The sequence below is a fragment of the Pipistrellus hanaki genome, assembly GCF_964339955.1.
Source record: "Pipistrellus hanaki genome assembly, chromosome: 5".
Lineage (NCBI taxonomy): Eukaryota > Metazoa > Chordata > Mammalia > Chiroptera > Vespertilionidae > Pipistrellus > Pipistrellus hanaki.
In genome coordinates, this window is record NC_140507.1 from 80,898,584 (window position 1) to 80,913,184 (window position 14,601).

Consider the following 14,601-nt stretch of genomic DNA (forward strand, 5'->3'; position numbering starts at 1 on the left):
GGTCCCTCCTGGACACACATGTGTATGGGGGTAAGCAAGTCATCATGCATGCGCTTCTCACCCGGTACATGGAGAGGTCAATTCGCAGGGAATTATGCAGTTGGTCCAGGAGCTTCACAAAGCGCTCTTTCTGGGGAAGCAGAAGAGGAGGAGACTAGACGAAAGCCGGGACCTGGGCATCAAGTGTGGCAGTGAAAGGTGGCTGCCATATTGGCTGAGGGCTTACAGGAAGGGCATCCCATCCACCATTGAACTGAACCCTTATAACATCTGTTTTCCATTCTACAGAAGGGTAAACCGAGGCTCAGACAGATGTACAAAGTCCAAATTGGAAATCGGGGAGTTGGATAGGGTTTCACCAGCACAGGTGTGGGCTCTCCCTCATCCCCCAGGCCCTGGGACTGACCCCGAAGTTGGAGGCTGCGAAGCGGTCAGAGGCAGACACGTTGGTGGAGGCGGTGGTATGCGCATAGTAGGCATTGATGTTGGCGAGCAGGGTGCTCATGACAGCAGGCACCCCGGGACACATGTACTTGGAGGAGAGGCAGGCAAAGTGGCTGGTGGAAGGGAATGGGAAGCACTGGGCCTGGTGTTCAGCCAGGTCAGGCTGGGCCCCACCTAGAATGCCTCCAAGACAGCATCGCCAGTGACTCCTCCCAGCCTCCCCGCTCCCAACCATTCCCTTTCCCTCTGCCTGATTCTGTCCTTTGAGTTTCTCTGTCTCCTCTCTGTCTGCCTCTAGCTCCAGCTCTCATCCCTGTCACTGCAGTCCCCAGCACTGGCCCTTTCCTAACCTCCAGGGGGACTACATTACACCTACCATACCCACTTCCTCTCCACACCTTTTCCTATGAACCCCTTCCATCCCAGATCTGCCAGTATCCACTTAGTGACCCCCTGCCTCAGTTTTCTGCACCTCACCCTGATGCCCACCCCAGCCTACAGCCTCACGTCATGGCTTGGTAGATGGACTCAACGCCATAGCGCATGGCAAATTCATCCACAATCTCCTGAGCTGTCTCATCATAGTAAACCTTCCAGGCATCGTCACCCTTGGCATCCGGGATCTTCACGACCCCGTTGTTCTGCATGTCAGTTACAAAGTGGAACAGGTTCTGCCAACACAAGAGAAGAAGTCAGAATGCAAGGAGGCACAAGGGGGCAAGTGTAGGGCATCGTACATTATCTATCCATTTGTTTATTCATTAACTCATTCATCTACTCTTTCACCCATTCAGCTACCAAAAATTTCACCTATCCCTCCTCCATTCTTCCAATAATCTATCTATCCACCTATATATTCACTCATCCATCTGTTTACCTGTTCATCTACCCACTCATCCACCCACCTATCCACTTAACTATCCCCAAATTCCCCATCCACTAATTCACTCTTCTAATAATTCAACCACACATCCATCCATCCCATCCACATTTACTCACAACTTAATCAGTTCATCCAACAATCTATCCCATCTTCTACATACAACTTAATCTGTCCATCCAATAATTCATCCATCTACCCATATAATCATCTGTCCTCCATCAATTTACACATGTATCCATCATCTATCTGTCCATCCATCTAGTTACCCTTTCATCTATCCAACTACCCCTAAATTCACCCATCCATTAATCTATACTTCCAATAGTTCAATCACACACATCCACTCATCCCTCCATTTTTATCCATTCATCACTCATTCATCTATTTAATCATTTATTCATACAACAAATTAAATTATACCCAGGCATCTGGAAGAGACAGATGCAGATCCAAACAGCCTAACTTTGAGGTTCAAGGATGGGACAGATGGAAGACCTGGAGCTGGGCAGTGAGAGTCTGCCGGGAGGCCAGAAAGGGTTTCCTAGAGAAGGGACCCTGAAGCAGACCTTGATGGATGGGAAAGAGTTTTCCAGGTGGAGAGAATGGCATGGGGGACAGCCTCAGAAGCCCAGGGGAGTGTGGAAGGAGGAAGGAGGGAGGAGCTGGGCCGGCAGAAGTGGCAAGTGGAGGTAATGTGGGAGATCACAGTGAGCTTTGAGGGCAGGGTGGAGCAGTGGGCCTCACCTCATGCAGACAAGTATACTGAACATGGTAGGGGGCCACCTTCTCCTCCCCTTTGATCTCCACACTGATGTGTAGCCGGATGGCACCTGACACAGCAGATTTGTCAGTCCTCTTGTCTGCAGGGCAGAAAGGGATGGTAGTGTCAGAACCTCCCAATCTAGAGAAAGTATTTAGTTAATTAGTTAGTTAGTTAGTTAGTTAGTCAGTTAATCCTCACCCGAAGATATTTTTCCATTGATTTTCTGAGAGAGTAGAAGAGAGACAGAGAGAGAGAGAGAAACATCGATGTGAGAAAGACACATCGATTGGTTGCTTCCTGAATGAGCCCCAGTCTGGGGATTGAGCCTGCAGCTGAGGTACATGCCCTTGACCAGAACTGAACCCATGGCTCTTCAGTCCGCAGGCTGACACGACACTCTATCCACTGAGCCAAATCTGGCCAGGGCTATCCCTGGGCTATTTTAATGTATGCATGACTCCTCAGATTGACTCTTTAGACTCATGTCTCTCCCGTTAGACTAGAATTCTGTAGGCTCTGTCTCTCCCTTCAAACTAGGATCCCAGACATTGCTTCTTCACTCCGATTAAATTCCTGGTCTGCATCTCCCTCTTTAAACTAGGAGCCTTAAGCACGGCTTCTCCCCCAGATTGACCTCCCAGGGTCTGTGTTCCCAATCAAATCAAGCTTCCCAAAGTCTAGTCAGCTTGTTATACAGGGTTCCTGGGTCTGTGCCTCTCTCCTCAGACCAGGATCCCAGGCCTTATTTCCTGTGTCCCCCCTGAGACTGGAATACAGAGATTCTGTCCCTCCCACACCCCCTCAAACCAAACTAAAAACTTCCTAGGTTCATGGTCGGCAAACTGCGGCTCTCTAGCCACATGCTGCTCTTTGGCCCCTTGAGTGTGGCTCTTTCACAAAATACCACGGCCTGGGCGAATCTATTTTGAAGTTTAGGTGTTAGAAGAAGTTTAAGTTTAAAAAATTTGGCTCTCGCCGAAACCAGTTTGGCTCAGTGGATAGAGCGTTGGCCTGTGGACTGAAAGGTCCCTGGTTTGATTCTGGTCAAGGGCATGTACATTGGTTGTGGGCACATCCCCAGTAGGGGTTGTGCAGGAGGCAGCTGATCGATGATTTTCTCTCATCGATGTTTCTAGCTCTCTATCCCTCTCTCTTCCTCTCTGTAAAAATTCAATAAAGTATATATTTTTTAAAAATTTGGCTCTCAAAAGAAATTTCAATCGTTGTGCTGTTGACATTTGGCTCTGTTGACTAATGGGTTTGCCGACCGCTGTCCTAGGTTCTTCTGTTCACCCTGTCAACCTGAGATGCTTCCTGTTGCCATGAGATTGGGCTCACAGAGTGTGCCTCCTTCACCACATTGGGGCCCACAGACCCTGCCTCCTCCATCAGATTGGGCTCCTGGACTGACTCCTTCTGACACGGTGTCTCTCCCCTCCCACGGGGTTCCCCACTTGGGTTGGCTCCCGGAGCCCCCTCCCTGCCTCCTGCAGGCCCCTCCCCTTGCTCACCCAGGTTGTACCACACGTCCATCTCGCCACTGAGCGTCCGCACCTCGATGATTGTCTGCCCCAGGAAGTCGTCAGACTCTCTCTTGAACCGCTGTTTCACGCGGGATTTGATGTCATCATCTTCGTCCCAGACGCGTACCTTGATTCGATCTGAGGAGTTGTGACATTCACTGCAGGGGGAGGCGGGAACGAGGGTCAAGCAGCTGGCTTGGGCTGGTATCGGCGCCCCCTTGGGCCGCCCCAGGAGGGAGCTCTGCCTGGGACGCAGGGGGCCCAGGCAGGCACTTACAAATGGAAGTTCTCCTCCCACACAGGGTTCAGGTTCCCGTAGATGGTCTTCGTCCGTTTCTTGGTCTTCCCGACCTGGACGGTGACATAGGGGTCACTAGATCCCGTCTTGTCCTTTGCCTGCAAGCCCTGGGCACAGACCACTGGAAGACACATGGGACACATAAAGGTGGGCTCAGGGAAGAAGGCATGTTGAAAACAGGCATTTCCAGGGGCTCCAGGCTGTTTGCTGGGGACCCCTGTGATGTGGCCTAAGGGCTGGGACTGCTTACTGGGCACACTGACCTTGCTGAAGAATTAACATCCAGAGACACTCAGTCAATGAAGGATGGGAAGGAGCCCCAGGGCCACCCCAAGAGAGGGACATTCTTAGGTGTGTGCTCTACACTGCGCCCTTGAAGTTCCCCTGTAGGATTGAACCCCCACTGACCACAAAATCACCTACTCATTGGTGCCCCCTGCAGGGCAACTTCCCTCCCTGTTCCCAGACTTATGTCTCCACCCACCACCACGGCGTCCTGGGACCACCTCCTGGACACCCATCTGCTCTGGAAGGCAGCTATGCTAACCACTATACCACCAACGCAACCCATCTGCTCTGAATCATCGTGGGGTCTGTCTCCTGGGAAATCCCAGTGAGGTTGGGCGTGGATAAACACCCTAGGGCAGTGGTCAGCAAACTGCGGCTCGCAAGCCACATGCGGCTTGAGAGCCGCGGTTTGCCACTCTGTTGACTAATGAGTTTGCCGACCACTGACCTAGACTCTGGATTCCAATAATTTCAGGCTGATTTTGTTCCGTGTGATTAAGCCCCTAAGCCCACACGACAGTGGAGCTCAGTACTGTCTCCTAGTGGCCCTCGGTGGGAATGAGCCCCAGGTGTCCACAGCATTGCCTCTTGGCACCCTGTGAAGAGCTTCTTCGGGCCCAGCCTCACTTCCAGCTCCCACAGGGCTTCCGGGGATGGCCTCCCAGACAAACCATGTGCCCTCGACTCCTGTTCCCGGGATCTGATTCTGGGGGCACTAATCAAGATGCACCCAGATAGCGTGTCATGCACATACGTTTGGAGACATACATGTCCACCGGTGGGCACAGAGGTGCACACACGTGGACCTGGGAGAGCCACGGATAGGCTCAAGCATCGCAGCAAAGGGAAGGAAGGGGCCTGGGAGGGAGCTAGCGGGCTGGGGAGAAGGGACCGGTGGCCGCACTGGTGGCCTCACCAGTGATGCTGATCTTGGCCGACCACTTGGACGTGCCGTCCAGCACGCTCTGCTTGACCGCCTTCATCTGCTGCGTGTGCGCGGCCTTGGTCACAGCGAAAATCTCCTGGATGAGCTCGAAGATCTCGGGCTTGTTGCGCTCCCGGATCTTCATGCGGTCCTTGAGCACCATGATGATGTTCTGCGTCCGGTCCTCGGCGCCGTGCTTGGAGCTCTTCTCCGCCGCCCCTGCGGAAGCAGCGGGCAGCAGGCGCTGTCGGGGAGCCCTCAGGGAGCCAGCACCCCAACTCCGGAGCTCCCTCAGCGGCTGCCAGGCCGCGGACATCTTAAGCCGTGGGGGTTCATGTGAATAACCCCCAAGCTAGAGCTTCCTACCTGTTCTCTGAACACCTCCTCCCGCCAGGCTTTCTGCCCGTCAGAGCCTGCCCTTCTGACTCCCCTGCCCCCTCCAGGACCCCACCCTTCTCTGCACTCTCTCCCCTGCAGAGCTAACCCTAACCCGTTTTCCTAAGGGGAATGAATGGGTGGCTCCCATTAACCAACCCCATCCCAGACATTAAGCCAGCCTTCTGCGACACCTCCTTTCCCCTCCTCTCACCCCCATCCTCCCCCCAAAAGGAGTCCCTCCCTAACCCTCGCCCCCAGTCCCTGCCCGAGGCCCCCACCGCTCACTGCCCCGCCCCTCTCTCCAAGCCCGTCTCCCAGTGCTGCGGGCCCTCAACCCCCCTCCGCAGAGCCCCGCCCCCACTCAGCCCCGCCCCCGCCCACCACTCCGCTCCGCCCCCAATCAGCCGCGCCCACCACTCAACCCCGCTCACCACTCCGCTCCGCCCCCACTCAGTCCCGCCCACCAGTCAGCCCCGCCCCCACTCGGTCCCGCCCACCACGCAGCCCCGCGCTCACGCTGCAGGCAGTCGGCGTTGAGCAGGTCCTGGCACTTCTCGTGGCACTTGACGCCGCACTCGGTGCAGCGCATGCCCTGCCGCGCGATGCCCCACAGCAGCCCTTCGCACTCGTAGCAGTAGGTGGGCGTGGTGGCCGTCCACACCTCGAAGTTGTGCGGCGTAGTGCACGAAATGGGGTAGATTAAGGCTTGCAGGGTCTTCTTGTAAACGTGGTTTTTCTGCGGGGAGGGAAGGAGGGACGGCGTGGGGCGCAGAGTCCTCCCCTGGGGGCCCTGTCTGCCAAGCCCTCACCCTGTGCAGAGTCTGGTCTAGTCTCGGCCCCTCCGTGGCCCCCACGGGGTCGGAATTTACCAGTTCCCGTGTACAGAGGGTGCTACCCCCATGCTGAGCTACCGAACCCCGGAGAGTGAGGAATGCCCATCCCCACCACGCCCTCTTCCTCTTCCTCCAGAAGCCCCCAGCTAAGCCCACCTCACAACCCCACGCACCAGCTCCTCGTTGTTCAAAGTGCTGGAGGCCAAGGCTGAGGTGATGCCCGCTTTTCTGGACTGGACCAGGGACTGGGGTGGGAGGCCACCGAGGGAGCCATGGGGTTGATGGAGACCCATGGATTGTTGCGGGGAGCAGAATTCACAGTCACGGTTGGGGCCACCAGTCCCGAGGAACAGGACACGGGTCACAGCAGCAGGAGCAGAACCAGCAAAGAATTGGAAAATGACAGAAGCTCCAGTTCAGAAGGGACCCTGGGAGGTGAGCAGCCCCACACCCCTGGCTCACCCATACCTTCCCACCACGGGCCAGACTGGGCCATGCTCACCAGCCGCAGGGCAACGGCACCAGCCACACCATGATCCAAGGCGGCGAGTCGCCTGCTGTCTTCCCCACCCATGAACTTAGGACCTGGCAAGGTTCCCTCCCCAGAACCCGTGGACGGGGCCAGTTGGAAGATGGCAGTGGAGGGGTCTGGGAAGGAGACGCAGGGGCCCAGGTCACCATCACTCACTCACCATGGCCTGAAGAATCCAAGCAGCACATGGGGCAGAAATCAGATTGTGTTAGTCCGGGAGAACGCCTGGCCAGCCCCCGGGCCCGGTCTGCCAGGGGCAGCTGCACAGGTTGGGGCCAGGGGCCGGGAGGGCGAGGACACTTACCAGGTCACTCACGAGGGGGATGGGCTTCCTCTTGCGGATGTCAGGCATGCTGTCGATGATGATGAGACCCCCTCCGGGGCTGTAAGACACACACAAGGACGTCTAGGGCCCGGGAAGTCTCCCCTCCTCCAACAGACATCGCCCGAGGCTGGGGCAGAACGTGCCATCTCACAAGTGTTAAGAATTTAATTGTGTGTCCCCCCCCAAAAAAGGTACATTCAAATCTAATCCACAGGACTTCAACATAGGACCTCTTTGGAAATAGGGTTACTGCAGAGGTAATTTGTCAAGATGATGTCATACCAGGGTACAGTGGGCCCCAAGCCAACATGGCGGGTGTCTTCCTAAGAAGAGAGGCACACAAGCAGAAGGCAGTGGCGTGGCAATGGAGGCAGGCATTGGAGTAACATGTTTACAAACCAAGGAATACTAAGGATTGCTGACAGCTGCCGGGAGCTGGAGAGGCCAGGAAGAAACTCTCCCCTACAGCTGTCCAGGGAGTGTGGTCCTGCCCACGCCTTGACCTTGGACTTCTGGCCTCCGAACGGTGAGGAAATAAATTCCTGCTGTTTTAACACCCCTCTCCCCCACTTTGTGGTCCTTTGTCACAGCAGACCCAGGAAATGAAGCCTGGGCTCGCCTTCCTCGTCCCGGAGGTGGGGAGAGGGTGCAGGCGCCTATAGTTAGTAAACATTTGAATTAAGGCAATCCTAAATAATATAAAAAATATCAAGGAAATATTTCCTTTTTAATAAAAATATGTTTCCCCCCCCCCCCCACTTATTTTTTAGGGAAAGAGAGATTGAAACATCGATGAGAAACATTGACCAGCTGCCTCCAGCGCACCCTGTACTGGGGATGGAGCCAGCAACCTGGGCATGTGCCCTGACTGGGAATCGAACCAGACTTCTTGGTGCATGGGTGGGTGCACCATTGTGTGTGTGTGTGTGTGTGTGTGTGTGTGTTTATTGAAAATCTGTCCTGGAAGGAGTGATTTTAACTCCCACGGGAATGAGGGAGCTGGAAATGGTGTTTGTGTTCTTGTCTCTCGGCAGTTTTGCAGTAGCTGGAGGACTGAATGAGCACATGGCAGACGCCATCGTGGCCTGTCTGCATTCTCTTTACGGAGAGGTGTGCTCATTCCTGAGAAGGTTCAGCGGTGGCTCCTTTCCAGAAGGTTCTCCCGGGCCAATGACTGGCCGATGAGAGAGATATCTGGCAGCCAATGACGCTTGGACAAGCTCTGGGGTGTAATTCATGCTCCAGTGCCCCCTGCAAAATCAGGCAGAGCCTGGCGGCTCCCGAACTACATGTCTGCCCAAGCTGCCTCCCAGGCCTGATCCTGCCTGTCACATGGGTGTCCTGAGAGAGCTTCCCCTGTCAATCACACACCCAGGAACCCCATCTCAGTCCCTGCTTCCGGGGCTCCCTGCTCATCTGGGAATCAGAACTCTGTTTGCAAAAGGCCTATGAGGGAAGCAGTCCTGCTATTTTTAAACGTGAGTGCAATTTAAAAATATCTTTTGCATCCTCCAACCTCACCATCCAAAGGCTGAAAAACACATCCCTAAAAAGTAGTAACTTAAGAAGTTGGATCTGACAAATTGCTCCATTTAAGAACAAAGGATTAATTTTTCCTCCCACTGATTTTTTTTTTTTTTTTTTTTTTTTGAGAGTGGAAGGGAGAGAGGGAGGGAGGTAGAGGGAGAAAGAAAAGAGAAACATTGAAGAAACACATCAATTGGTTACCTTCCTCCTGCACATGTCCCGATGGAATTGAACCCACAACCCTTCGGTCTACAGGCTAATAATCTAACCATTGAGACACACCGCCAGGACCCAAATGATTATGTTAATGAAAATGCCGGCGGCGGCAGCAGCAGCAATAATCTGAGATTATTAAATGCAGAACCAAAGCAAAAAATTCACTCCAGGGTGACAGATGGGCGGTGGGGGAAAATGGATTTCTCCTTTATCTCACATTGGGGGGAAGCACTTTTGAATTATGAGTGGCTTGGGCAAGGCATGTTCCTCCCTGGACTCAGTTTCCCCATTGCAAAGCAGAGTAGAGGTCCCTACCATGGGTTTGTTGTAAGGGTTCAACATGTTACTCTCTCTGGCTCCTGAGTGCCTATGACAGTGGTTCCATTATCCCACCCCTGCCCAATCCCTGCCCCATCTGAATGGAACCTCTCCCAGCCTTTGCTGACCTCAGGCTATGGTGCAAACCGGCCTTAAGCTGTGGGTTCAAAACTTCCTCCCACCCCCAAAAGCTCCATTACTCACCCGCCTTTGAACCACAGGGATTTGGACATCTCTCCTTCTCCCCGGGCCTATGGGACCGACAGACAAATGTGGTCAGTGTGCTGTCCCTCCCAAAGCAAGACAGGCTCCACACCCACTTCTGTCTCCCCTTTGGGCTGGGAGTCAGGAAACCTGGGACCCGGTCCTCACTGTGTGGCTTAGGGACCTCACTGGGTTTCTCGAGGCCTCGGCTTTTCCATCTGTAAAATGGGGAGAGAGAAAGGAGCTCCTCTCTGCCACCAACCTTAGCGGATGTTAGTCTCCTCGTCTGTCAAACCTGGGGATGTGTTAGCATCATTCCAACAAGAGCTTATCCTATATAATAAAAGGCTAATATGCAAATCGACGGAATAGCGGAATGACCAGTGCTATGATGCGCATTGACCACTAGGGGGCAGATGTTCAATGCAGGAGCTGGCCCCCTGGTGGTCAGTGCGCTTCCACAGGGGGAGCACTGCTTAGCCAGAAGCCGGCTCACGGGTGGTGAGCACAGCAGTGGTGGCGGTGGTGGGAGCCTTTCCCACATCCCCCAAGGGCTCCCGGACTGCGAGAGGGTACAGGCCGGGCTGAGGGACCCCCCATCCGAGTGCACGGATACCATGCACTGGGCCTCTAGTACTTCTAGAGTCTCCTGGGATTCTCAGGGGCTGGTTCTGACACTCATAAGAATCTGTCATTCCTTAAACTCCCTGCAGCCTCATCTGCTTGTCTGCTTTAGTGCCCCAGGGCCTTTGCCCAGGCTGTGCCATCTGTTTGTAAGCCTTCCCACCGTCTGAACCCGACTATCACTCAGGTTTCAGTGTGACCCAGGGTCTATACCCGTTCCCCATGCCACTAAAGGGGACGTGGTTGGGGCAGGGCTGGGAAACGCTCTTTTCTGAAATATCGTTAAAGCATCTTGAACACGTTAGGTGTCACCTCCTCCAGGGAATTTTTCTGATTGCCTGGGTTTGTTTTATGCCGCACCTATAAAACCCAGAGAGCCTGCCCACATTTATTTTTCTTGTCATACCACTAGTTCCATTACAAAGGTAGAAACTGCTGGGTTTTTGTTTTGTTTTTTTAATTAATTGTTGATGTAATGAAAGGTATTCAGTAGACTTCACTGTATATTCTTTTCTATCTTTTGAATTTGGAACCGTGTGAATATATTATTTGGTCAAAAAAGAAAATTCTTTGTTTGAACTGATATGGAATTTGAAGTTTCTGTGGCTCTGATAATGGATGGCTGAAGACTTTGGCAATGTGATTCAGATCTCCTCTCCTCAGTTCCACCCAAATTTCGAAGGCCCCCCGGGATAGTAACCCTATATTTCTGTGTCTAGCCCAGAGTGAGCTGAATGATGGAAGGAATAAGGAATGGAATAAGGAATAAGTAATGGTCTCCATCCTGCTCCCATCTGAACAATCAACAAATCACCCTGACCCCGGCACTAATTGTATCGTTCACTGAATTCCTTGTCCGATACTGACCCAGCCTCAGACCTTCCCCCAATTCCGACCGTGACACCCAGTCTGACCCGAGCACTGAGCTCTTCCCCTGATACCAATCCTGACCCTGACCCTGACTGCTGCCTTAATTCTGATCTCTACCCCTAAGCTCTCTCTACCCTTAACCATGAACTTGACCCCTGACAGGACTGTAGCCATGACCTAGCTCCATGGTTACAGCTCACCACTCCCCCTTTCCTGCTTAGAAACACCAGGCAGGTGTGGGTGAGGCCAGGAACGGTGGTGCCAAGGCAAGGGCAGAAGAGGGCAGAGCCACGGAAGGACCAGGATGTACAGAGGCAAAGGCGTGGAGTGGGGAAGCGGACATGGCCGTGCTGCCCATGGGGCGTGGCATGGTCTGGGGTGAGTGGTGCCCAGAAAGGACTAGGGTGGTGGGGCACTGAGGAGCGGGGAAGGGAGCATGGCCATCTGGGCGCGGGCGCGGTGGGGCACTGGGCTCCGATGTGGCTGGCCAGGGCTCTCACTCACCTCCTGCAGCTGCAGCCGCACTTTGTTGAAGGCTCGCAGCCAGTTGGCCTTGGCCCTGGACATGGAATCCTGACCTTCCTGGCCTTCCTCATCTTCTTTGGGCCTGAAACTGAGGCAAGGGGCGTCCTGAGGCACCAGGGCCAGCTCTCCCTCCACCCTCCACCCTTCACCCTCCACCCTCCACCCTCCACCCTTCACCCTCCACCCTTCACCCTCCACCCTCCACCCTTCACCCTCCACCCTCCACTCTCCACCTCACCCTCCACCCTCCACCCTTCACCCTCCACCCTCCACCCTCCACCCTCCACCCTTCACCCTCCACTCTCCACCCTCCACTCTCCACCCTCCACCCTCCACTCTCCACCCTCCACCTCACCTTCCACCCTCCACCCTCCACCCTCCACCCTCCACATCACCTTCCACCCTCCACCCTCCACCCTCCACCCTTCACCCTCCACCCTCCACCTCACCCTCCACCCTCCACCTTTCACCCTCCGAGGGAGGCCTGGCCCTTCAGAGACACTGTGCTGTCATGATGGAATGTACATGAACCTGGGGGACCGGGAGGGGGAGTGGTCACAGGGCTATGTGTTTATTGAAGAAATCGAGATGGGTCCAGGTGGTCAGAGGGGGTTCGGTGGGGTTGGAGGGGGTCAAGCTGGGTCATGGAGTAGTGTTAGGGACCATGCCTCTGTACCTCCTGGTCCTTCCATGGCTCTGCCCATACCACCGTGGCCCTGAGCCCCTCTGACCTGTCTCAGTGCCCCTCCCCTCCACACGCCCATCGTCTCTTACAGCGTTGGGTCCCGGCTCCCGTTTCCATACCCCTGGCCCGCTGGCAGGGTCCTTGTTGCCCACAGTCCTCCCAATGTGCCTGTGGCTTCTCCAGCCCCAGCGAGCCATCTAGCCCCCCCTAACCCCTAAAACTACTTCCTGACCCAGCTTGACCCCCTCGGCCTCCACTGAACCCCCTCTGACCGCCTGGACCCATCTTGATTTCTTCAATAAACCATTCCGCAGGCTCACATTCATTCCATCGTGACACCGCAGACCCCTGGCCACAGTGACCTTGTGACAGCCCGTAGCCCCCCTCCCGTTACCTCTCCTCAGCTTTGGGGGCCTTGTCCTCGGGCTCGCGCTCAGCTGCGGGCACCTCCTCAGGCCCGGCTGGCTCAGGGGCCACCTTGGCCACGGCGGGGGCCTCAGCAGGAGCCTTGTCCTCCTTCTCGGGGGCGGCCGGCGGGACACTGACGCGCTTGAAGTCCTTGGGCTCCGCCACCGTGGCCTCCTGGCGCTCAGTGTAACCGCGGATGTCATCAGGCACCTCTTCTTCCTCTTCCAGCTCCTCCTCATCCTCAGGCAGCTCCTCCTCCTCCTCCTCTTCCTCCTCCTCCTCCTCCAGGAAGTCCTCCAGGTCCTCATCCAGCTCCTCATCCAGCTCCTCGTCCAGCTCATCCTCGTCCTGGTCCCAGCGCGGCGAGTCCTTGTGGTAGCTGACCGAGCTGTGGCAGGAGTGGTAGGAGTCCCGGTCCCGCTCATCTTCGATCTCGGACCCCTGCAGGCTCTGCTCATCCGGGTCGAAGTCCTCGCTCAGCTGTGAGCTGCCCTGGCTCAGCTCCCCCGAGGAGGCGTAGCGGCTGCTGCCTGTGGGGCTGAGGGGACGGGTGGGGCTCAGGGACCGGGCACAGAGCCACTGCCCCACCAGCCCCCCTCTCACAGGTCCAACACCCCGTCAGTCATTCACCCAGTCAGTCATTCACTCAACATGGCTTGTACACCTACTGTGCACCAGGCTCTGCCGTAGGTGCCAGAGAAGCACAGCCGTGAACCCAAGAGACAAAACTCCCACTCTTGTGGCATTTATGGTCGGGGTGGACAGGCAACAAACCAGATCAATGATGTCAGTGATCAGTGATCACGTTCTGCACACCATTCCCACCCGTGCCTGTGGAGGCTGCAGGACAGCCACATGCCGGGGACCAGAACCAGTGTCCTCACCACGGCCCCCGGGAGACCTAGGGCCCCTGAAACGTGAACAGGGCCGTACCTGGCTCTCAAAGCCTCCCACCTCAGCCTGGGCCTCCCACCGCTGAGCCTTCCCTCACCAGAGCCAGCACCTGTCTGTCTCCACCCAGAGCCTCGGCCCGGCTCACAGCTGACCCTGCCACAGGCCCTTGGCTCCATCCCCAAGCATCTGTAAAATGCACTCACCTCTCTGCTCCCTGGGGCCCGTGTGGGTCCAGGCTCTGCCATCTGCAGATGCTGCCCTGACATCCACTCTCACCCCCAACAGCCCGTGCTTCCCACAGAAGCCACAGGGAGGCTCTTTGAACCATAAACCAAATCACACGCCTCCCTGTTCCAACCCCGCCAGGCTCCTTCGTGTCCTTGGAATAAAGCCACTCTATGCCGCGCATCCCCCATGTGGCCCCAACCCCCACCTCCCCACCCTCGCCTCCCTCCCTGTCCCCACCTTCGCCCCCTGCTCCAGTCACACTGGCCTTCCTGCGGTCCCGCCCACACCCTACACTGTGGCCACTTCCAGGCTCTGCACGCGCTATGCCCTCTGCCTTGATCCCCGCCCCACCTGTGCCCTAAATGTTTTACCTTGAATATGTTCTTCTGTTTCCCTGGAGCTAAAAAATAGAGGATAGAGTCTAGTGTAGATGTTGAGTGTTTTAAAAAGTTCCTTCTAAGCAGCGGCTGCCAGGCTGAGAGCGGCCAGGCCCGGAGCAGCCGGGTCTGGTGCAGCCAGGCCCGGAGCAGCGGCTGCCAGGCTGGGAGCGGCCAGGCCTGGAGCAGCAGCAGCCAAGTCCAGAGCAACTAGGTCGGGAGCAGCAGTGACCAGACCCGGAGCAGCTGGTTGTGGAACGAACCAGAGCAACAGAGGCCAGTCCCGGAGCAGCCAGGCCTGGAACAGCTCGCTCCTCGCCTGCCCCTGCCCCACAGCTGCCTCTCAGACATGGCTGGAAACTTTTGCGGGAACTTGAGGGTCTGCTGAATCAAGTGATGAAGGCTTAGATCTGGATGTGTTGAGTTAGTATAGCACTGGGGTGTTGATCTGTGAGTGCCTTGGGTGGGGCCTGGATGAGGCTGGTTGACCTATTTGGAAATGTCTTTTGTGTGAAGTGTATCATTGGGCATGT

The 14,601-nt window shown here is 55.7% G+C and overlaps 1 protein-coding gene across 7 annotated transcripts in view; it reads right to left on the bottom strand.

The window, feature by feature from the left end:
• The window catches only part of UNC13A (unc-13 homolog A), a 64,204-nt gene that overhangs the window by 26,691 nt on the left and 22,912 nt on the right, over positions 1 to 14,601 (bottom strand). For all 7 annotated transcript variants that reach the window (XM_084885822.1, XM_084885824.1, XM_084885821.1 and 4 more), the window contains 13 exons: positions 12,556 to 13,107; positions 11,456 to 11,564; positions 9,458 to 9,504; positions 7,166 to 7,250; positions 6,509 to 6,580; positions 6,019 to 6,238; positions 5,116 to 5,343; positions 3,891 to 4,032; positions 3,602 to 3,771; positions 2,072 to 2,187; positions 952 to 1,115; positions 407 to 557; positions 62 to 130 (listed from right to left, as the gene is read on the bottom strand). In XM_084885822.1, the coding sequence (XP_084741948.1) occupies positions 62 to 130; positions 407 to 557; positions 952 to 1,115; positions 2,072 to 2,187; positions 3,602 to 3,771; positions 3,891 to 4,032; positions 5,116 to 5,343; positions 6,019 to 6,238; positions 6,509 to 6,580; positions 7,166 to 7,250; positions 9,458 to 9,504; positions 11,456 to 11,564; positions 12,556 to 13,107 (2,125 nt within the window). The remainder of the gene's footprint in view (positions 1 to 61; positions 131 to 406; positions 558 to 951; positions 1,116 to 2,071; positions 2,188 to 3,601; positions 3,772 to 3,890; positions 4,033 to 5,115; positions 5,344 to 6,018; positions 6,239 to 6,508; positions 6,581 to 7,165; positions 7,251 to 9,457; positions 9,505 to 11,455; positions 11,565 to 12,555; positions 13,108 to 14,601) is intronic.